This window comes from Myiozetetes cayanensis, unplaced genomic scaffold (assembly GCF_022539395.1).
Source record: "Myiozetetes cayanensis isolate MyiCay16 unplaced genomic scaffold, myiCay2020 scf2-11, whole genome shotgun sequence".
Taxonomy (NCBI): domain Eukaryota; kingdom Metazoa; phylum Chordata; class Aves; order Passeriformes; family Tyrannidae; genus Myiozetetes; species Myiozetetes cayanensis.
The window spans coordinates 2,947,123-2,969,610 of record NW_026087411.1 but is presented as its reverse complement, the minus strand read 5'-3'; the positions used below and the strand labels follow the sequence as shown (position 1 = coordinate 2,969,610).

At 50.3% G+C, this 22,488-nt stretch overlaps 1 protein-coding gene across 5 annotated transcripts in view; it reads left to right on the top strand.

The window, feature by feature from the left end:
- Positions 1-1,090: 1,090 nt before the first annotated feature.
- BCL11A (BCL11 transcription factor A) overlaps positions 1,091-22,488 on the top strand; it is a 76,714-nt gene continuing 55,316 nt past the window's right edge. For all 5 annotated transcript variants that reach the window (XM_050315605.1, XM_050315603.1, XM_050315606.1 and 2 more), the window contains exons 1-2: positions 1,091-1,677; positions 7,345-7,674. In XM_050315605.1, coding sequence (XP_050171562.1) covers positions 1,623-1,677; positions 7,345-7,674 — 385 coding nt within the window. In that variant the 5' untranslated portion in view covers positions 1,091-1,622. The remainder of the gene's footprint in view (positions 1,678-7,344; positions 7,675-22,488) is intronic.

The window sequence follows — 22,488 nt, the reverse complement described above, 5'->3', positions numbered from 1 at the left end:
TCGCTCCCCCGGGGCTGCCGCCCGGCGCTCCGCTCCGGCTCTCCGCCGCCGTCCCGGGCAGGGTTATCCCCTCGCACTCCCTTCGCCGCCGCACTTTGCTCCGCACGCCCGTTCGCCTCCCGAGCTTAATTCTACCGCAACCTGATCCCTCGCGGTGCCGGCAGCGCCCGCCTCGCTCCGGGTCCTTTCGGCGAAGTTGCAGCCGCCGCCGCATCCTCCCAACTCCAGCCACTTCTCGGTGCCTCCCGCCGCCTCGGCTCCCCCCCTCTCCCGCCCTCCCCGGTGCCAGCCCGCTGCCCGCGCCGCCCCGCCGCCGGCAGACCCGCGTTTCGCTTTCGTTCGGAGCCTGTGGCTGCGGGCAGGGCTCAGAGCGCCGCCGGGGGAGGGAGGGGGGCTCCGGGCTGGCGGGCGAGAGCAGCCGGCGGGGAAAGCCGCGAGGTCCCGCCGCCCTCCGCTCCCCCGCCCCGCTCCTGCGGCTTCTCCTGCCGTGCCCGCCGCTTCCTCGCCCGCCAAACTCCGCTCGCTGCTCCCCGCCCGCCCCGGGGCAAGGCCCTCCGCTCCCCGCCGAAGTTTCCCGCGGCCCGGTCCGAGCCCCCGCCATCCCCAGCTCCCCGCGGGCCGCCGCCGCCGTCCCCCGGCGACGGGCCGCAGCTCCCGGGAGGAGGGGACTCCGCGGCTTCGAGGGGGATGCGGGGGGGGGGCCGAGCGGGGAAGCCGGGAGCCGGATGCCCCCCCTGCTTTTTGGGTGGTCTCCGGTCCTACCTGGCTTCCCCCAGCTCCCCCACTTCCTCGGCACAGCCCGCGGCCAGCCTGCCCCGCAGCCCTCTCTGCCCGGCTCTGGCTTCACCGATGTGTTTGCTTTTCCAGCGGGGGTGTGCGTGCGAGAGCTGCCGCTGCCTGCCTGCCTGCCTGCCTGCTCGCTTTCTCCCGCTCCTTTTCCTCCCTTCTCTCTCCCCGTGTGCGTGTTTAATTTCCCCCCCTCGCCCCTCTCCCGGCTCCCCTCCTGCACCCGCTCCTCCGCGGCCACTCGCGGCTCCGGCCGCCGCCCCCTCCGCCCCCGGCCCCCCGGCTCCATTCGGCAGCGTGCGCCGGGCGGCCAGTGCACCCCCGCCGCGCCCCTCCCTCTCCCCCTGCGATCACTGTCCATTGGCTTGTCCTGCTCTCTTTTTCATGTCCAGCCCCTGATGAGTGTCCATTGGTGTTGCCTTCGCCTTCCCTCCTCCCCTCTCCCCGGCTTGCCCTGCCCATGTTTTGTATGTCTCTGTCCATCCAGGCTCCTGACGTTCAAGTTCGCAGGGACGTCACGTCCGCACTTGAACTTGCAGCTCAGGGGGGCTTTTGCCATTTTTTTCATCTCTCTCTCTCCTTCTCTCTCTCCCTCTCTCTCTCTCCCTCTCCCTCTCTCTCTTTTTTTTCCTTGCACAAAAAAAAAAAAAAAAAAAAAGCCATGACTGCTATCCCACAATTCATCTTCCCTGCGCCATCTTTGTATTATTTCTAATTTATTTTGGATGTCAAAAGACATTGATGAAGATATTTTCTCTGGAGTCTCCTTCCTCTCTAACCCGTCTCTCCCGATGTGAACCGAGCGACTCACAAGCCACCGAAGCCACCAACCCACCATGTCGCGCCGCAAGCAAGGCAAACCCCAGCACTTAAGCAAACGGGAATTTTCACGTAAGTAACCCGGAGAGCAATTTATTTAATTTCGCCTTCACGGATTTAATTTTTAATTTGAGCGAGAGCAGGGAAAAAAATATTTTAAAGTGAGAGCGAGTGAGCGAGTCGGGGGGGGGAGGTGGAAAAAAATTAACTCAGCGCCGGCTCGGGATTCGCAGCATTCCGGGTAATTTCTCCCTCTCTAATTTAATCACCTTGATGACTTTTCTTCTCTTTCTGCCCGTGCCCTTCGCCCGCCGGCGCGCACTCCGCTGCCCCGCTCCGCGCTCGCCTCCCGCTCTCCGCGCTCTTTGGCGGCAAGAGCGGCAGCTCTCGCCCCGGCACCGGGAGAGGCGCGGGCGAGGTGCGGGGCTGCCGGGGGCAGAACCGGCCGAAAGTGGGAAGAAATTCCTGCGGGAGCGGCGGGCTGCACGCCGGACACCCCCGGTTGCCGTGCGGGCGGGGAGCTGCGAGGCGAGCGGAGCGCGGAGAAAGTCCGGCGGCCGGAGCCCCCCGGGCTGCCGGCGGGCTCGCCCCCTCGCCCCGCGGCGCCCTCCCGGGGGGGCCGAGCCGAGCCGAGCCGGGCCGCCTCCCTTTTGTTTCCGCCGCGGGGTGCGGGGTGGCCGTCCCGCCGCCCCCCGCTCCCCGCCGCCCCGGGCCGCCGCCGTGCGGGGCTCCGCCGCCCCGACCTCGCCCCGCGCCCGCCCCGCCGCCGCTCCGGCTGGGGCTGGGGCGGGGGCGGCACCGGGCGGCGAGGGAGAGCCGAGCCGAGCCGCGCCGCGCCGGCTGGGATTCCCTCCTCGCCCTCGCCTCGCGTTCTCCCGCTCGTTTACTATTTTTTGGAAGATTTTCAAAAAAAAAAAAAAAAAGTGGAAGTGGATTTTGATTGGGAAAAATCTCGTGTCTGAATGTTTACAAGCACCGCGTGTGCGGGGAGCCTCCTGCCAACAAACACAGGCGAGAGCGAGCCCGGGCTGAGCACACACACACGCGCGCACACACACGCACACCACACACTCGCACCCTCACACCCGCGAACGGCCCTTTCTCGCCGCCGCATTTCAACCCCAAACCAAATCCGCTCTCCCCGGGAGAGAAAAAACAAACCCCGAGCCCCACCACCCCGTTCGCAACAAAAACTCTCCGGCTCCCTCCGTCCCTCCCTCCAGCCGCCACCACACACACCAGGGCTAGATGCAAGATAAGCGGGAGCGCTCTTTGCACAACAAAAGGCAACTCGAGCTGGAAAGGTTTGGGGCGAGGGGGGTGGGAAGGAAGGGAGAGGAAAAAAAAATCCCGTTTTCCTCGAGGTGAGCCGGGGGGAAGGGGAAATGCTGCATGCTTCTCCTCGCTCCTTTCCCCCTCTTCTTTGCTTTTTCTTTATTTCTTCCTTTCCTTTCCCCCATTGCTCCCGGCGGGTTTTGTTCCCTCCCAGGGATGGCAGAAAACCCAGGGCGGTTTCTTCCTGCCAACCATCCCTGGCTCCCTCAGCCTTTCGCAAAACCCCCCAAACTTTCCGCCGCGATTTCTCTCCCCCACGGCCGCCCAAACATTCCAGCCAGGTTCGCACATGGAGCGGAGCAGCGCTGGCTCTTTTGCAGACGGGCAGGGCCGACCGGAGGCTCTGCCCTGCCCCAAGTTTGTCCTAAAACCCGGGGGGGTCTCGGGGGCTCAGTCCTCGCCCCTTCCCCACCCCCCGGTCGCTTTTCCCCTCTTTCCCCGCTACTTTTTGGGGAGCTTTTTTATTTTGACTGCCTGTCTGGGCTGGGGTGCAGCATCACTGGGTTATGGAGGTGCGACGCCCCCCTCGAAATGGGGGTACGAGGGTTGCTTTCCTCGGTCGGCCCTGGGAGTGGGGGGAATGGTGGGATCGCGGCGGGACCGGCGAACGGAGGAGGGGGTGGGGGCTCCCACTCGGCTCCCGGGGCAGCCGCGCCGGGCAGGATCCCCGCGGCTGCTCCTCGCCGAGGAACCCGCGGGCCAGCGCGGAGTTCCCGCACGTGCGGGGCGGGAGCGGCGGCCGGGACGGGCCCGGGGGGTCCCTGCGGCGAGAGCCGCCCCGGGGATGGGGAAGGGGAGGGGTGGGTGGGCCGGCAGACAGAGTGGGGGAAGGGAGGCCGGGCCGGGAGCGGCGAGCCGGGGATGCGGCGGCGGCCGGGCCGGGGCGGCGGAGGCGGCGGGCGGGCTCCGTGCCCGATTCGGTCGCTAGGAGGCACAGCGAGATCAAACAACCGGGCAGCCCCGCGAACTTGAACCTGGCCGGCTCCGCCGCTGCCTCCCGTCCGGCGGGAGGGGAGGGCGCCCAGCTCCCTCCCTCCACCCCCCTCACGCCCCCCTCCTTCTCCTTCTTTGTTCTTAATTTTGCGCGGAGTTTGCTTGCTCCGGGTGCTGGCGGGGGATGCTCGCCTTCCCCCTCCCCGGGTTTCCCCTCCCTCCCCTTAACGTGTTGGCGGTTCCCATTGTACCCCCAAGTCCTTCCTTTTCCTTGCACCGCACGATCCCAGGACACAAACTTGGGATTAAACAACCCCTCTGCATCCTTCCCACGGTACGGTGCGGGGAAATGCCCCGACAGCGCATCCGTGTTGCCCCGCGGGCATTTCCCCACACCGTACCGTGGCATCCCCCCCTCCTCGCCCCATCACCCCCGGTACCTCCTTTCTCCCGACACTCCAAAAGCCATCCCGCTTTTGCCGGTGCGGTTGTTTTGGTGACTGGGAACAGGGGGAAGAAGGGGGGAGTAGGAGGGCGAAGGGGGAAAGCTGAAAAGACATGTTGGTGGAAGGGCAATTTGCATGAAAAATAGAGACGGATGATTAGGGACCCAGGCAGGGAATTTTGATTGCCCCAGAATTAAAAGATGCATCCCGCAAATCGGAGGCAAGACCAGGTGAATTGTATTCCAGTGTTTTCTTTGTAATCCTGGTATTTTATATTTTGTTTTAAAAGTAGCAGTCATAATAAAAAGCATATTTTTTTTCCCGGCTCTGCCTCCATCAAGAGCCAAATGTTTTGCAGTGAACACAGTGCCAGCCGTATTTCATACATTAGTATATAATTCTTGTTAATTAGCAATAATTTACGTTAAGAGCATAGAAAATGTTGAGGTTACAGGTTTTATATCTGTACATTTGATCATCTTGTTATTTTCAAGAACTTTGCCTCCTATAAAATTAATTAGGTGAAATGTGGAGGTGTAATCAGCAACCTCTGAATTACCACTTCATTTCCTGGTTTTGATTGTAAATCAGCCCAGTCCGTACAGACTTTTAGCAAAGTCTATTTTTGCTCAGCGTTACTTTTAACTGTCTGGTGTCGAAGCAGCGGGTTACCTTCCCCTGCTAAATAATAGTGACAGCGTCAGAAAGGAATCAGGCCGCGGGAAAACATTATAATTGAGTAATGATTATGCAGAGCTCCTCGCTAAGCCAGTTGCGAGGGGAATACGGGTGATTTTGTGTCTTCTGCTGCGGAGGGTCGCTGAGCTCCAAGTTAGATTCGCAAAATACCTTTGTCTGCGGCGTGCAGCGAGCTACCGGTGGAATTAGTCCTGCGGTAATTTACTCCCTCGGTCCGAACGCAAGGAACGGCTGGGGAGGAAAAACGCCGTGCCCGGCAATCCCGCAGAAACACCCTGCTCCTCTCCCGGCTTCCCGAGGAGCGTGTGAGACGCACGTTGTGCCTCTTGCTCTTGCCGGTCTGCAAGTTTAGGAGGAAAACCCCAGCGATTAAGACATTGTTTTTATTAATGCGAACGTAACCTTCATATTCCTGTGGTTGACCTTACGTTAAATTAGAAGTAGTACTAGAGGCAAGAAATGATGGACTGGATCCCTGTGTCCTAGTTGGAGCTGAGGTACGGCGAGGTAGTGTGCTCTTTCAGTATTATTTTACGCAGCACAACTGGGAGCTACTCCAGATCTTCCTCCTCAATATTCAGCCTAGGTAGGGTTGAAATAAATTTAACCTGAGTTCACTGGATTTTTGCACTTTATCAAAATCAGTTCCAATATCGTGCAGTCAAATTAAAATCTATTTTTTGATTCTCTGTGGCTTTAAGTTCATTAAATGTGAAATTGGCAGCCAGCTAAAGAAGGTCAGGCTGATTAACTGTTTAGGAGTTGTATTGTGTCTCTCTTGCATTACCTGGCAATGTTTTGAGGTGGGTTGTATTTGTAGTACCCTCTCCCCCTGCTCGCTGCTGTTAGCGTGCGTGTTGTATTGCGCAGACAGAGGAACACCAACACGCTACTGGTATTTATTTTTTTTTTACCTCGTGAAAGGCAATAGTGATGGAGACTGCACAGGGATTGCCAAGGTATTTCTCTGCAAATTTAACCTAAAAAAAAAAAGCAAAAAACAAACCCACAACAGAAAAGAGAGCCGCAGCCTGCCTCGTTAGAACATCCACTGACGATTCTGTGAGCAGAAATAGCCTCATAATGAAGCTTTTTGGAGCTCATTCAGAAAATTTGTCAACTTTGACAACATTAGGCAAGGTATTTTGAGTTTAAAGAAGGCGCTTCTCACTGTTGCGAGGAAATGTGGCAGTTGCTTGGCCAGGCTGATTTTTAGATGCTGAGGGCCACCAGTGCTAACACGCTCAAGATAATTTAGGCATTCCCTTATTTCAGGATTAGAAAGCACAAAATTACTGATTGCCTTGTTTCCTTAAGTACTGAAAAATATCCCATCCATTTAATATCTCTGGGTGGACTCGGTGGTGAATTTGCTATTTATTTGAATCCTGAGGAGTAGCTGAAAAGTGAGAGGTGCCTCCCCCCAGCCCCGCAGGCATTTCTGCTGCACTTGCTTTTTATCATTTCAGTTTCTGCCATTTATTTATCTATCTATCTATTTATTTATTTATTTATTTGCCTCATCCCCTCCCTCCCCCTACTACAACTACTGCCTTTAGATTTTTTTATTTTTCAATTGGAAGCCGCAAACAGGCCGACAGGGACAGTGACACAGATCCATACGTACGTGTGTGCACGTGTGTTCTGAGGGCTGTGTGTGCCCCGCGTGTCGGTGCCTGGGTGTGTGTGGCCATGCGGGCTGGCTCTCCCTCTCTTTTCTTTTCCACGTATACACCCGCTTCCTGCACGGCCTGGACAGGGAATATGCAATATCTGTCTACATTCAAACACCTTTTGTCTACACTGTATTTCAGGCTTCTGAATTTCAGAAAGTGGGTCTGGCTCGTGGAAGATACACACCCATGTGGTGTGAGAGAGAGAGACAGTGTGTGTGTGTGTGTGTGCAGTGCTTTTAGCCTCGAATTCATATACATAAATAATGCATCCAGCAATAAAACACCGTATTCGTGGTAGCACAAGAGTTTCGCAGTTATTCCAGCCTGTTCGTTTAATTTTAGCACCGAATCGTTCGGCGAGTCAGAAATTTGCCCTCATGTAGGAACACGGGGACAGTTGCGGTGCTCGCCTCTCCCGAGTTCTGCGTGCTACAGCTGCTTCTGCCAAACCTCTTCCCTGTAGCTGATGAATCCATCTCCTCGCTGCCGTGCTGACAGGCCGTGTTGCGTGGCTTTAGCTGGGGGGAGCAGGCGGACATGGAGAGCGGGGTGTAATATTCATGAAGAGGGGGCTCGGCGCGTTCCTCCCCCCGCGCCCGGTGCCTTTCCCGAGAGCTCTAATGATTCTCCTTTTGTTTCTCAAACTGCAGCCGAACCTCTTGAAGCCATTCTCACTGATGACGAACCTGAACATGGCACATTGGGAGCTCCGGAAGGGGACCACGACCTCCTCACTTGTGGCCAGTGTCAGATGAACTTTCCGTTGGGGGACATTCTTATTTTTATTGAGCACAAACGGAAACAATGCAATGGCAGTCTCTGCCTAGAGAAGGCTGTGGATAAGCCACCTTCACCCTCACCAAGTGAGCTGAAAAAAGCATCCAATCCCGTGGAGGTTGGCATCCAGGTTACGCCAGAGGATGACGATTGTTTATCAACGTCATCTAGAGGAATTTGCCCTAAACAGGAACATATAGCAGGTAAATTAAAGCAAGGAGAAGTGTTTGCGAGTTTATTTCCGTTTCAGTTGCAAACGTAGCGTGTTGGCAGTTGTGAACTGCTGTGTCTGTCTGTGTTCTGCCCGCCGTGACGGCCCGTGGCGTGTTCAGTACCCTCCCTGCCTTGGGCTGGTGGTGAGTGGTATTTCCTAGTGCCTGTGCAGCGGCAGGAGCAACAGGCACGTGCCGTGCCAGCCGGTGTTTCCAGCGGTATTGTTTGAGGCCGCTCTCGTGATTTGCCTGTATTGTAACCACCGTCTCCCGGTGTCTCTCCTACCGGAGCGCCTCGGGAGGAGGTTTCAGAGCCTGCCGCGCGATAGAGCGAGGAGCTTTCGAGTCTTTGGCAAAGTCAGGGGTGAAAGAGTTAACCGAGCATCAGCCAGCCTTGGTTCCATATTGGCTGTCAGCGTATGGACTGTAATTAAACACAGCCCCATGGCAAAGTGACACCACCGACCTTGACTTTAAGATGCCATTTTCGACTGGCCAGGCCAGAGTAGAGAGGGCAGTTGCTGAAGCGCACAGACATGCTTATTCGGAAAGTTTAAGGGCATGTTGGAAATTTCAAAAGGTTGGTTTGACAGGAAAGGCTGCTCTCTGCAGCCTGCCTCCTCAGCCAAATGATAAATGCTTCGCTGTGCTCTCTCTTGTCTCTGATGTGGTTTTGACAGATGTATCTTGATTTTGTTTGCGGTTTACACAACCACATGTCAGCCGTACAAATGTCCAAGGCAGAGTTCTGGTTTGTGCAACAAACAATATGAAATGTGATTTTTAAAAAAATAGGGTGAATAATACCATTTCTTAGCATTTGTGGTTTGGTTTTTTTTTTTTTTTTAAAAAAAAGGAGAGCCATTCGCCGTGCAGATATTTTCACAAATGAGGTTAAAAAAATAGAGTGTACCATGTGAAAGAAAATCCCAGAGCCCGGGAGTGTAACAAGGCACGCTCTGCTTTTAAAATCCTGCTAGTAAACAAAAGTAGTACCCATTTGCAGCGAGCGTTGCAAATCACTTCAAACCGCGCCAATACTGCTGGTTGAAAAAGGCGAGACCGCAGCGTATCTACACCAACAAATGCCTGAACCAGTTTCAAACTCCCCTCCAGCGGTGTTTGGGATGTGGCACTGCCGGTACCTCTCTTCTGGGAGCCCACAGGACCGCTCGGGGTTGTCGGAGGCGCAGCACATCATCACATGATGTGCTGGAGCTTGTCTTGGGCTCGCTTTGGCCACAAAGTTAAACCATAATAGGGCAGTAGGCGCAGGGAGGTTCAGTGGGATACTCCCGCAGCCTCCCTGGCTTATCCAAACCGGCCGTCAGATCGTGCTGGAGAGCTGGAGTTTTGGAGGTTTTGTGGTGGCAGCAGATAAGCGTTGGGGTGTGTGTCTGTCTGTGCACGTGTCTGTGTGCAGAGCCGTGTGCGCGCACACGCGTATGTCATGTGAACGAGTCCTTACTGTATTTCTTTGGAACATGAATATCTGTACATTTAAGAGGAAACAGAGGCCCAGCTGCTGCTAAGCTACATTTTGAATGAGACTTAAAACCCCCAACAATTCCCCGTATTGCGCTTCCCAGACATGGATGTTGAAGGTAGGGTTTCTTTCCCAGAGTGGTAGAGGGCAGTGCCCATTTCCATGTGCTGCCTGCGATCTGACGGGAAACGAGCAGAAGCGTAGGGCATGATTAATGAAGCAAGAGCCTGGCGGAAGGGATTTGTAGTCTTCCGAGCTCTGGAGCCATCCTAAATCACCAAATATGGAGGAGCGGCGGTGTGATGTAACGCTGTATTTACGTACGGCGCCGCTCTGCTGAAAAGACAGAACACAGTGTCTGTCAGGCAAGAATTAAACATACTGTCCTCCCCGTGGTCCCAAATAGGTCCTTGGGCTGGAGGGATGGACACGCCGGGGAGTTCTGTGTGAGGGGAACTTCCTCCACTGGGGGTTTTGCGCTGGCATTCGGTTGGCGCGGGAGGCTCGTCGAGCCAAGTCTCGTTTTGCGTGGCGCGGGTGACACGAAGCGGGAAGGGTTGGGGCTCGTGCGCTGTCAGGGAGCTGTTAATTCCGAAAGGGCCGTGGTTTTAACTGACTGTAAATGGTTTGGTGAGCAGAGGCAGTGGGTGATGAGAGGTGCACATTAGCAGGGCCCTGATCCTTCTTGCTCTTGCTTGTTTGGGATCACCTTTGCTCTGCGAGTGGGCCCGGCTTGGAGCAGGCTTGGTGCCGGGCAGGAGGGTCTGTGATCATGAGTAGAGACCGCATTGCAGCTGTTAGGGCTCTCCTGCCCCAGGTTTTTTGTGTGGTGGTGCCCAGCCGTGCTTGTGGACAGGAGGTCCAAGAGTGCAGGTCCTCTGCACCTCCTTGGCTCGGCCAGAGGCAAGGGACGCTTGTTTCTTCCTGTTGGTTGGAAATGCAGCCTGGCTGTGGGAAGGGGAGAAGGTGCATCAGGAGTTGTGGGGTCTTGCACTATCCCTACCCTTTGTGTTATCATCTCTCCTTTCACCTGGATGAGTTCAGATCCTTTGTATCACGAAGAAGTGTGGTGATAGCTGGAGTAACCCCTTGCTTGTAGCCAGTAGTTTGTGGCATCTGGCAGTAAAATTACCAGTGAGGGTCTTGGAGCCTGAGCTGTGGAGTTCAGGCTTCTGGAAGGCCCCTGCAGTGAACCGCAGGCTCTTCCAGTTCTCCTGTTTTATATCTGATTTCCGTGCAAGAATGCAAAAAGCAAAAGATAGGAGTGTGTAATTAAAAAGAACAAAAAAGACAGAGGCTGCCTTTAGAAAAACACACAGAAGTTGGGGAAGTGATTCTTTGTGGTAAGAAACCAGAAAGTATGTATTTTGTAGCAGTGTAAAAATGTTCTCGATTAGTTGTGAGACTGAAAGACATGTTCTAGGTTAGCCCTGGATACAGAGGTGCTGTGGGTGAGCTCTGGGTGTGGTGTGTGCTCTGCCTGCAGTTCTGTAGTCAGTAACTTGGGGTGTTACAGTAAAATACCATCTGAAGATGAGGAATGGTTAAGGATCCACAGGCGAGGAAGGAAGGCAGCGAATCATCCAAATGCAGGGAGAAATGATGTCTGTTTTAAAGCGTCGCTAGGCTGCTCTTTATCCCTGCCGTTTTCCAGAGGCAGGGATGAGAACAGGAGCTTGTATGTGTGTGTGCAACCCGTGCAGGAGCCGTATGGGTGCAGGCATGTGTACGTACCTGGCTCTTCCATGTGGGTGTCTGCCTGCCCGTAGCTCTGCCTCGCTATAAAAATTTTGAGTGATGCTGATCCAGCGCTGGAGCTGAAATGCCATAAATTTAACTGAAAATTAATAGGATATGTTGTGTGGGTCCAACGAGGCAGCTTTCATCAATATGTATGTCAAAGCCTCACCACCAGATACCGGCAGCCCGTGATTTGCAGTGAGGGCGACGGCCGGGCTTTAGTTATCCGCTCTCGTATTTTACAATAGGGGGAAATATTAACTGAAGTATCTGGAGATCAGTGGATGTAAAATTGCTGTTCCCTTATTGGAAAGGCTGAAGAAATATTTATCGGCCGCCCGTGTCAGGTTTTAGCGGTTTGTTTGTTGAATGTATAAATCCGAGGGAATTAGTGAAAGGTTGGGGTTTTGGGTGAGGAAGGATCTTAAATGTTACTTGGATGCTGTTGGAGGAACACTTTGGAATGCTGCTGCGTATTCCCCTGTATAATGCCGAGTGTGCATCCGTGGATGCTGTATTTACTGTACAAAGAGGGGAGGAGGAGGGGAGGTCATTTTTTTCTGCTCGAATCCTGTATTCTCGAGCTGCTCGTGGCATTCAAATAAAACACGTGGGAAAATCATGTAAGAAAACCCTCTGTCTGCAGCAAAGGTGGACGTTATTTCGTACTAAATTTCAGACCGAGCATATTGGATTATTACAGTTCTCAGGAGATAATGTCTTTGAGCAGAAATTTTCTTGGGCTGTTATTAGTAGTTGCCATTATAATTCTGTAGGTTTTTAATGGTGATTCCTTATCTTGTTTTGTTCTGGAGGCATAAAGAAAAAAATATTCCTGTCTGCATTGAATAGTGATCATTGCATTTGGACAATAAGATGAAAGCTTAAAGATAGAGAGGGGGGAAAAATGGAGAATATGGGCTTATTTTGGAGTCAAATTCTATCTACTTTCCCCGTACAAACAAACAGAGGGCACAGGCTGGGTAAAATATTGCAAGCAGGAAAAATAGTGAGGGTGCTGCCCACAGGCTCTCACTCCCGAGATTTGGAGCTCTGCGTACAAGCTGTATTTGTAAATAAGACAGAGAAAGGTTGTGAACTGGCAGCTTGGCTGTTTTGTCGAAGTACAATGTCAGAGAAACTCTTTCTAAGACAAATTGTAAATAGAAGTGTCATGATGATTGCATGATTGAGCTCTAGAAGTGTCTTGCAATTGTTGGCATTGTCAGAAGACTTTTGAAAGCTTAATTAAAGGCGGTGGCCTGCGTGGCTGTGAAATTTACTTCTGGGGGGGGGAAAAATGTAAAAAATGTAGGGGATCAAAAAGTTGCTCTAATGCTGCTCGCGTGGGGATGCAGAGAAGAGTCAATAGTTTCCCTGCTTTCCCCATTCCCTTTTATAAATAACGTTTTTTGAAGAAGCAAACACGTGACACCAATATCATCCTTTGTACGAGGTAAAGATTGTGTTAGTTTTCCTATTCCCTGCTGTTCCAGACAGTTAATGTAAAAATGGCTCTTTATTGGAAACACAAATATGAGTTCACTTGCAGCACAGAAGCAGGGTAGAAACTTTCCCTCTGCCTCAGCAAGAGCCTTCCAGGGGAGCATCAGAGTGTTGTGGTGCCCTGAATATTTCTAGTTTGGTTTTGGGTTTGTTTTTTTTGTTGTTTGTTTGTTTGGGTTTTGTTTGTTTCTTGGAAATCAGATCTTCTGGTTTAGAGGATGGGAAATATGTTTTACGTGTGGGACAGTGAGCTGTGGAGCTCTCCACGAGCAGGAGCATCGCTGCATCCAGATTGCTCGTGGTTTAAGAGGCAGCCTGGCGTACTTTAAGCTCCATATAGATCTTGGAAGGTGCACGTTGGCATCACGTGCCGAGAGCTTTGAAAATCACGCGCGTCGGGAACGCGAGGCCCTGCTGCGGTGAGTCCCAACAGCCAGCGCTGGATGATGGAAACTGAGGCAGGGAGTAAATTAAACACCTTCTAATTAGCCCGGTGGGAGAAATAAAGTCTTCCCTAAACGTTCCCATAATTTGGTAATGCCTCTTTGAAGGAGGAGAAGGCCTATTAGCATCGCCCCGTTTTGTATATGCAGCCCTCGGCCCACGAGCTCTTTCTTATTCCATTCAAATAATAAAGACGACTCAAAAGAGGCTTGCGAGGCACCGTCGGGCAGCGGGAGCTCAGCCTCCAGTTGTTTGCCTGCACGCATCCTCATTACGGGAATTTTTTTGGACAGAATTCCCTTCAAGCTTCGGTCTGTTTTTACATCCAGTAGGACCAGCTTTGTGCAATAAAAGGCGTTTAGCATCAAGCTGGACATGGCCTGGCACGTTGCCACTTGTGTGTTTTTGTTGGTTTTTGGTTTTTGGGTTTTTTATTTAGCTAATCGCTGAGGATCTCTCGTTACCTTTCTGCTTGTTGTGATTTTGTTGGGGTCGTGATGCTGCCAGGGATGTTGTGAGTCCAAGGAGGTTATTTTCTCCCACTGGCAGGAGGCTGAACGCAGCTTCTGTCAGGGAGTGCTCGATTTTATGTGTCAGCTACTGGGATATTGCACAAGTTCATAAAATACAATGAACCCATATACTTTAATACATTAAGACATATATATATATATTTTTTTTCATACTTGTAGCATGGCCCTAAAATTAACCATTGGTTGCTTGTTTGTCCTCCCCCACAACCTCCCGGGTAATGAACATTTTTTATCCCACTTTGTACAAATACTCCTGGTAATGTCAGGCATAGCAAGTTTGGGCCCACAGTGGTTGGTATCAGTACATGGATTGCTGTGATTTATGATGCACTTTTAAAAATAACAGGCACGTTAATGGACCCACAAATCCCCCAAGCTGTTGGGATGATCTGATAGTGAGTTTCCATGAAACACAGTTCGCTCTTGAGGGCCCCCACCTTGGGTGCACTTTGCTCCTCCAGACCTGGACCAAACTCTTGCAGGAGCCGGACCAGCGACTGCAAACCCCCATGGATGGGCAGGCCAAGTGCTCTCAGTATTCAGACCCTCCTGTGTTAGTGCCCAAACCCATTTTAAAGCCCATAAACATCCTCTCCATCTTTCTAATCAGGTTTAGTATGCAACGCATCCCGCGCGGGGTTCAGCCAGTTTGTTTTCCCAACCTTTATTGGCCAGCTGCACTCGCTGTGCATCTTTAAAATATTTCAGCGAGGCTTTTTTTGCTCTTCCTCCACGAGGGCTGGTAACTTGGTGGCTCATTCTTCATTCGGAGGTGGCATTGCCTGGGGTTGGCAAGGGAAAGGGTTGCGGTGTGGGGTGTGGTGAGGTCAGCCCCGATCCCAGCAGGGAATTTGTGTTCTTCATTTGCCTTTACAATCGGAGCACAGCTACTGTACCTTGGAGCAGCTCTCAGGTGTGAGCTCAGATGGGCGCATGTAAATGTCCTGTCAGATGCAACACAGGAATATTAATGTTTCCTCGGCACCACGCTATAATAAAGCTGTACACAGCCAGCTTAATATGCAGCCGGGCTGGGGAATTGTATAAAACTTCGACGGCCTGGTGTGAATGACAGCGGTGGAAAAAATATTCAATATGCCACAGTTTGCATTCTTGTTTGCCTTTGATCTAAACCAAAATGAAAACATCCACTTCTTTCCCTCCTCGTTTCACATAGGTGTCCTTCCTCTGCGAAATTGGCTAGTAAGTAAGGAAAGAAAACAAAATATGGTGCAGAATTATTTGAGGCACATCAGCGCCAGCCCACTGGGGATGTAATTTTTTCAAGTATTAGCAAACATTTATTTTTTTATGCTTGGGATCGTTTGCTTTGCTTTTCATTCTTCTTTTAGCATCTGAGTCTGGTTGAAACAAAGAAAACAAGAGTCACCACAAACAGGGGCTGGAGCCTCCTTTGCCCCCCAGCTGCGGGCACAGCCCGGGCTGTACATGCTCCTCGCAGAGGTTGCATTTACATCTTCTTGTGTGTTCGAATCCTCAGCTCCATCCAAAGGTGTCTGTTTTTCAGCGTGGCTGTGTTCGAGGATTTTTAATAATGTGCTCATTTAACTGAATCAACAGCTGTCAGGAGCGGTTGTAGTAAATCCACAAAATGCACAAAGAAAAATACATACGTTTCCTGAAACAAAACACTTGAAACAAACTGGCTGCCAAAAAAAGCTGCTGAATTCTGGGTTTGCAGACAGTACACCAAAGTGTTTCTTCGCTCTCCCCGGAGACCTCTCCTCGCTCGCCTGCTGCAATTCTGCTGGAACTTTTTTACCTGAACAGGTTGCTGTTAAAAAAAAAAAAAATCCCCAAACCCCGCCGCTTCCCCCCGTTTGATGGGTATGGAGCTCAGATTTTTTGCGTTTCACACTAAACAGCTGAAACACCGAGAGTGGGGCAAGAGGCAAAACCCAAATAACTGCGTTGCTGACGAGGCACGGAGGATCCATATCCCTGTGAAACAGCTGTCAGGAGAAGCAGTGCTTCCACCCTGCCCTTCCAGGTAGGCGTTGTCAGGGTGCTGCTGAGGTCTGAAGCGGCTCCGGAGGGTGCGAGATCCGCACCGGAGCGGATGCTCTGGTGGAGGGAGACCTGGGGAGCTTTGGTCAGTCAAAACCAAGGGCTCTCTGCTTCCATCCTCCTGCTGCCTTTGCCTGAATGCCGAACAATTACACCTACAATTTGATCTTAGCTGCAGATAGAAAAACCTCTGCCTAAATAAACAATGGAATTACTGCTGAACAACAAAGGCTCAAAGAAGAGCCCTGCCTTTAGTGGTGTTATTACTGTTGTTGTGGATGATATTATTATTGTTATTATTACTGCTATTACTACAAACTAGTACCTTTTTAAAATGACTACGCAGTTTCCTCGTTCCTTTAGGAAGTAAGGAGTTTAATTTTGCATTCATTGCTTGTTTAGTTGACTTAGCAGGTAGGGAAGTAAAAAATGCAAAATAAAAATGTGTTGTGTTGCCCCCCCTTTCCCCAAAATTCACAGCAATTAATTTGTCACCCGGCATTGCTTTGCTTTGGCATTACAGCTGGTTTTTTTTTTTTTTTTTTTTTTTTTTTTTGGACACTGAATGAATCATCTGGGTTTCGTTGCATTTTAGCTACTGAGTTTATTCTTTGTGGAGTGAGAGAATAGATCAGCAAAACTGTCGTTCTTCAGCCGGGGCATCTCCAGTGCACGGAGCATTTACTGTGCGAGGGTGGCCGGGGGCTTTTCCCTGTGTTTCTCTCTTATTGATGCTGATTTTCACATTTAGGAAACAGTTGTTGTGCAGAGGGAAACAGTAGTTGGGGAAGCCTTGTTCTCTTTGAGGAACTAAAACACAGTGGGATGCATTTGGAAAAAGAGATAGAGGCTGTATTATTTTGTAATAAACTATAAACTGTCCTGTGTTAAATTTGTGTTACGTTAGAAAAAATCAATAAGGAAAAATTAAATTCTGATAAAGATACTCTTGGATCTTTGAAAACAACTGCTGTCCTTTTAACTAAAACATTTGAGGAGCTTCAAAGAGTATGTATTTCTTCTGATCTTAGAGCTGTGTGACTGGTAGCAGGGAAAAAAAAATCTTATTCTACATACAAGTGGATTGCTTAACAAGTCAGCACAGACACATACTTGTTTGTACCATAGAGATAAAAATTCCTGTATAAAAATAATTCAGTTGCTGACAGCAGGCATTGTGCTGGGGCTGCCTCTTTTGTGTTGGCCGGGGGTCAGGGACCACGGCTCCCACTTTCTGCCGGGGGGAGGCTGTCACGATCGCTTGCTGGAGACTGGAAATGAGTTAATTGCTTTATTTTAAGGAATACTCAGAGCCCAGTGGTGTAGTTTTTACGTCTCAGGAAGCAGCGAAAGAAGCGGGGAGAAAAATGTCCTAGTGGGGGAGATGACTTGAAGGCAGTTCGGGAGACGTGGCCTTCGACAGCTCGGTGACCCGGCAGTAGTTTCTAAACTTTTGGCTTTAATTTAATCCCAGTTTATGCTGTCACATCCCACACTGGCCCTCCCTGAACTCTCCTCGTGGGAAGTACCGTCGGTGTTGGGGGGAATCTGCTGAAACTGGGGACTCGTGGCTGATCCAGATATTTACCCTTGTGGCTGTCCTTTTTGTCCAATAAATGTTAAAATGTTAAATGTTAAAGTGTTAAAAAAGCAGGGCATTAGCACAGCTCTGGGCATCCTCTTTTTAGTTCTGCAGGGGTGTGCAGGTGGGATAAGGCACGAGGATGGGGAAGGCTGGTGAGATATTATATGAACGTTCACTCATCCTTCAAAGTTGGGGTGCTGAGGAGGCGGTCGCAGCCTTCCCTCCCCAACCTCCTCCCCACCCTGGGATCGCTGGGAAAACAGGCTCCCCTCCTGTGCACCCTTTGGAAGGTGCAGGCAGGATCAGGCCGTGCTGGGGCCGGCTGAGATCAGAGCCAAGTTTGGGAGCGGCCGCTGGCGCTGAGCGGTGCCCCCGCAAACTCCTCGGTGTCGGCGGCCGCGGCTCCGCTCCCTGGGAGCAGAGCGACTTTCTCGGTGGCACGCTCCGGTGCGGAGAGCTTTTCATCCCTCCCTTCTGAATGCAGCGAGTCCCTAAAATTAATGCTGCTGCACTTTGATGAAAATAATGTTTTTATAATACGTTTGCTGTTTACACGGAAGATGTGACTTGAGGGGAAAAAGGCTTTTTTTTGGAGGGTGGTGGAAATCTTGTTAATCTGCTCTCGGAGAGCGGCACACAATACTGCCTATGAGCAAGTCTGTGCTGCTTTTGATAAATTACCATGTTTAGAGATAGGTTTGGCTCTTAAGGGCTTAGTTTTCTGAACAAAGTCCATAACAATGTTTTCTGCCTCTGTTTGTCTCCAGCCCCTTTGGCTTGACTCGGAGCCCTGTGTTTAGTTGAAGCTCCGTCTGGAAGATATAACAATTTTGCATTAAAAAAATAAGGAAATCACAGGAAGAAAAACCCTTTTGCTTTTTGGATGAATCTTACTGATAATTTGCTAAAGCTCATTTGAATTTTAAGCACTTCTTTAATCTTCAAAGGCTAAATTGCTTTATGAATATGCATGGTGTGGGCAGACTTTAGTTCATTACCTAGTTGTAAATTCTAATGACCATTAGGTCCTTGCAGTAATTGCGAATTGTTTTGCATTTTTGATTGGCCTATTAACATGTGCATTCGGCACACATCAGGCCAGCCTGTCAGGCTGCTGAAGGAGAAAAAAAAGGTGAAAATTGTTTTATAGCACCAAGATTCTTAGATTTTCAATCTTGGAAAATTGATGATGTAAAAAAATTAAAGCGGTGTTTTTTCTTCTCAAGATTGAAAGTTCACCAAGAGATTTGACATATTTAATTTACATGATGACTTTGCACTCCTTCATTAATGCAATTTGCATATGAAGCTGTTGTTAATCACTTTTGATCATGTTTTGTGTATTAGCTGCCTCAGTGGCTCTTCTCCCTCAGATGCTCCAGTAGAAAGCAGCAAAATGATGCATCTTCTTGCCAAGTTTCCTTTAGTGAATTGAGGAATTAGGAGTCTAACCTTGAGTAATTAAATATGTTCTATCAGTTCTCTTTTAATGTTAAGTACACTTGGTTGGAAGTGTAGAAGGAAATTGTTCCCATTTGGGGGAGACATTCCTTTAAAAAATAATTCTACATGCATAGATAGAGAAGAATTATTTTCCCTGATCTGGAGCTGCCAGGGCAGAAGGGAGAGGTGATGGCAGGGCAGGATATGGTGGTGCCTGGATCCTTCTGTGCCTGACCAGCCTCGAAGACACACACCCCGGGCCTGATCCTGTGCTCTTTGTGTGTTTGTGTGTGTGCAAAGCTGCTGGTGGTGTTGGGGTGGTGGTTCAGCATTTGGGGGACATTTGTGCCCTGTTTGTAGGAGCAAGTTGTGCTGTGGGCGCTACTCCTCTTCCAGGCGAGTCTTCCAGTTGCCTCATCTCAAGGAAGGGTCTTTTTCTCCTGCCTGCCCAGGCAAGGCATCAATCGTCCAACCCTCCTTGTGAACTGGGAGGGGAAATTGGGAGCAGCCTGGCTGGAAGCCTGCCCAGATCTCATAACCTGCCCGGGCATCCCGTGCCAGGCCAGTGCCGGAGGCCGTCCACAGCCCCTCCTGCCTGGATGGGGCTCGGCCCGTGGGTCCCTGGGAGCACCGTGGCTCCTGGCTGTGGGATTGGGCTCTTGCCTTTGCCTCCTCCCTGCAGTTGTCCGTCTTTGGTAATTGATGCTCAGCTTTGGTTTGAGAGTTTATCACTGGGTAAGAAGATGAATCGCAAGGGTGAAACCGATACCCTGATTAAAGGAACTGCTTAATGAAAGAAAATAAACAGAGAGGGAAAATGACAATTCTGGAAGGAACAGAAGTATAATTTTAACCTCGGTGGAGACCTACTGCTGCCCTTCCATGACTTCCACCCGTACCACGCTAAAAGCGTGGTTCAGTTCAAAGTTGTTAATATTCAGCTGGGAAACAGTATCCAGAACACAAATAAATTATTAAGTGCATGAACTTTTTCGGCAGTAAGATGAACTGATGGGGTCCATCTGTGAGATCCAGGGGCTTTTTATTTGTGTGTGTCGAACGATTCTGCCCTCTCCGACTTCATAGCCTTTGGTCCCTGGCCAAGTGCATGCATAATTGATTCCACACGCGCTATCATTTTCTTGATGTAATTGCTTTAGTAAGATATGATGAAATCTAATGGATAATTTACCATATGAAAATGACAAAAAAGTAAATGTTCATGTTTTGCGCCGGGTGCGGAGAGGAGAGTGCCCAGGTGACCTGCGCGGGGAGGGAAAACCCATGTGTCCCACCTCCCACGAGCAAAGATGGAGGTGAATCACTGGAGAAGTTCAGAGCAAACTCTCTGTAATTAATTGGGGTTTTACAACACAGGTGAAAGCGAAACACTGGTGTTTGGAAACTTTTGTTTTTTCTTCAGCGCTGACTTACTTGCTTTTGTAATTGTGTGAACTCAGAAAAAAGTTCTCTGCAGAAGGCAAAGGGGACTATTTTTAGAAATCAGTGTGTCCTGGACTTGCTGCCCTGTGCAGCAGAAGGTCCTGACACTGGTGCCTTGCCTGGCAGAAAGGTCTTCTATTCTGGCTGCTTAAATAACACACCAAATTAAATTCAAGGCATCAGTTGGGCTGGATGTATTTTTAGAGAGTTCAGAAGTGTATAAATATCAAATCCACATATAATTCCATCCACATCCAAAGGAAAATATTCCACTTCAAAATTTGACATCGCATTGGTCTTTAAGAAATGATTTGTTAATCTCATTTCCTTTCCCCCTTGCTTCCCAGTCCTGGAATATTGTGTATTCCTTTCCGTAATTTTTTTAAAATAGCTGTTTGAGGTAACATAGACACAAAAACATTTTCTCATTCGCTTTGTCCACCCCCCCCCCAGTGATGTTTTCAATGTACTAAAAGAGGAAAAAATATCCAAGGCAAACCCACATAACTGTAGCAAAACTGTTCCTGAGCGAGTCATAATAATGAACAACACATGATCTGAAATGTGATCAGCAAACATATACTTATGCCAAGGAATTTTTGCCATTCACATACCAAGGTTCTGTAAATCAGTAAACCGCGGCAGAGGAGCCCCCGGCAGGGCGAGGGGAGGAGCAGGAGCAGGAGCAGGAGCAGGATGGGCTGCCCAGCAGAACTGTCGTGTTCACAGAGCAGGGAATGGGAACAAGTTTCCTCTCCTCCACCTTCCCCTTCTCCCTCTCGGTCCATGCACCAAAACATACAACCTTTAAAAGAGGGAAAGTGCAGCCTGAGTTATCCTCAAAAGCAGAAGCAGACAAATAAGTAGCAAAGGAATGAAATTTCATTGCAATGTGTTTTAATGGTGGTTGGTTTTTTTCCTTCCCCCACCTCCCCATCTTACACAGAACCAAAATGTAAATTACTTTCTGGTCCTAATTGGATTTAATTATTTCTTTAGGAGAGGATGGGTGGGAGGGGGTGGGAATGGCACACAGCTGTCCTAACAAAACAAAGGAGCCAGAAAAACCTCACTTTCCCCCATGTTGGCTAATAAACAGTGCAGAGGATCTTAGTGCTGGCAAGCAAATGGAGCGCTGTGTGGACCTGGGGAAGGGGTAAGAGCTGCTGGCAGCCGGGAGCATTAGGAAAAGGCCAGGCTAGCCGTTAATAAGTACCCTTAAATGGGGATTTGTGGTTTCCTATTAATTTCTGTAACTGCCCTGTTTTTACAGAGCACCCTTCCCTTAACCTAAATCTTGTTGCCCAGATGCTTTGGCCTTGCTGTGAGACCCAGCCTCAGTGTCGGGCTGTGAATCTCGCCAGCGCCGCTCACCTGGGAAGTGCCAACCTCCCTGTGGCACTGATGGGAGGAGGGACAGGGCGTGGGTTTGGGTCCCCTGCACTTGGTGAGGTGTTCCCTGTGGGAGGGGGGCTGGCTGTGCCCCCTGGCTGGGGTACCTGCGTGACAGCAGTGGGGTCCAGGTGAGCTGATGCTACTTCGTAGGTTGATGGCACGTTGCGCCCGCAGATCTCCAAGCGCTTTACAAGCTTTAATGAATGTGACCACTAACGTGATTTATAGTGCGATTCATTATTGGTATTGGAGGGACTGTATTCTTATTTTGTCATTTGCTGTTAAAATTAATACACTCCATGCTGGCTATAAAAGTGTATTTGCATTTAATTGCAAGTCAGAATGAATTAGTGGATGTGATTTAAACCCGAACTCACTCCTTAAGAAGAAATCTTCGGTGGGGAAGGAAAAATCACGCTCGGTGCTGGATTTCTTTGGTGGACGTAGGGATGGAGGCAGGAGTCGGGGAGGGGGCAGGCAGGCAGGGGCTCAGCTCCTTTTTTTTTTTTTTTTTTTTTTAATTCTTGAGGTTGCTTTCAGCAAAAAATGCCTTTGCCAGGAGGGGCTTAGGCAAAGTGGTCAAGCACATCTGCTCCTGGGAAGGTAGGGAAGAAAAGAGGTTACTAGTAATAGGGCAGCAGCACAAAGGGAAAATTGTACACTGGAAGCATTAGTCTCCTCGGCGGTGGTGTGGCCAGACTGGTTTAGCAGACAGGATGATAGATTGCTTTGTCAAGGGTCCCAGGGTGTGCCCTGAACTTGAAGCACTTTGTTTATCTTGAATAGAAAGGGAAAAGCACAGACATAATCGATGTCTAGTTTTTTAGGAGGGAGGAAGAGGTAGAGGAGGGAGAGGGGGGTGGTGGCGGGGGGAGGCCCTGGCTGTGGCTCTCCATTAACAGATGAACTTGGCTGAAGTCCAGAGTTTGATGAGAGAGTGTCACAGCCCCAGAGCCGGCCAGCCTTTTCAATAATTTTCTTTTTTTTTTTTTAATACCTGCTGACTGTACATCAAATGCTCCCAGGTCTTTTGGCTAAAGGCAAGAAGAGGGAGAGAGGGGGGAAAAAAGGCACAGCTCCATTTTTTTCCCTCTGAACCAGTTGAGACCAGTCCCTTGGCCACGCACACAGGTTCTATCATCTTTCCTGGCTCGCTGTTGGGGAAAAAAGAGTTGTCGCTGTGCCAGTAACCTGAGGGCCCA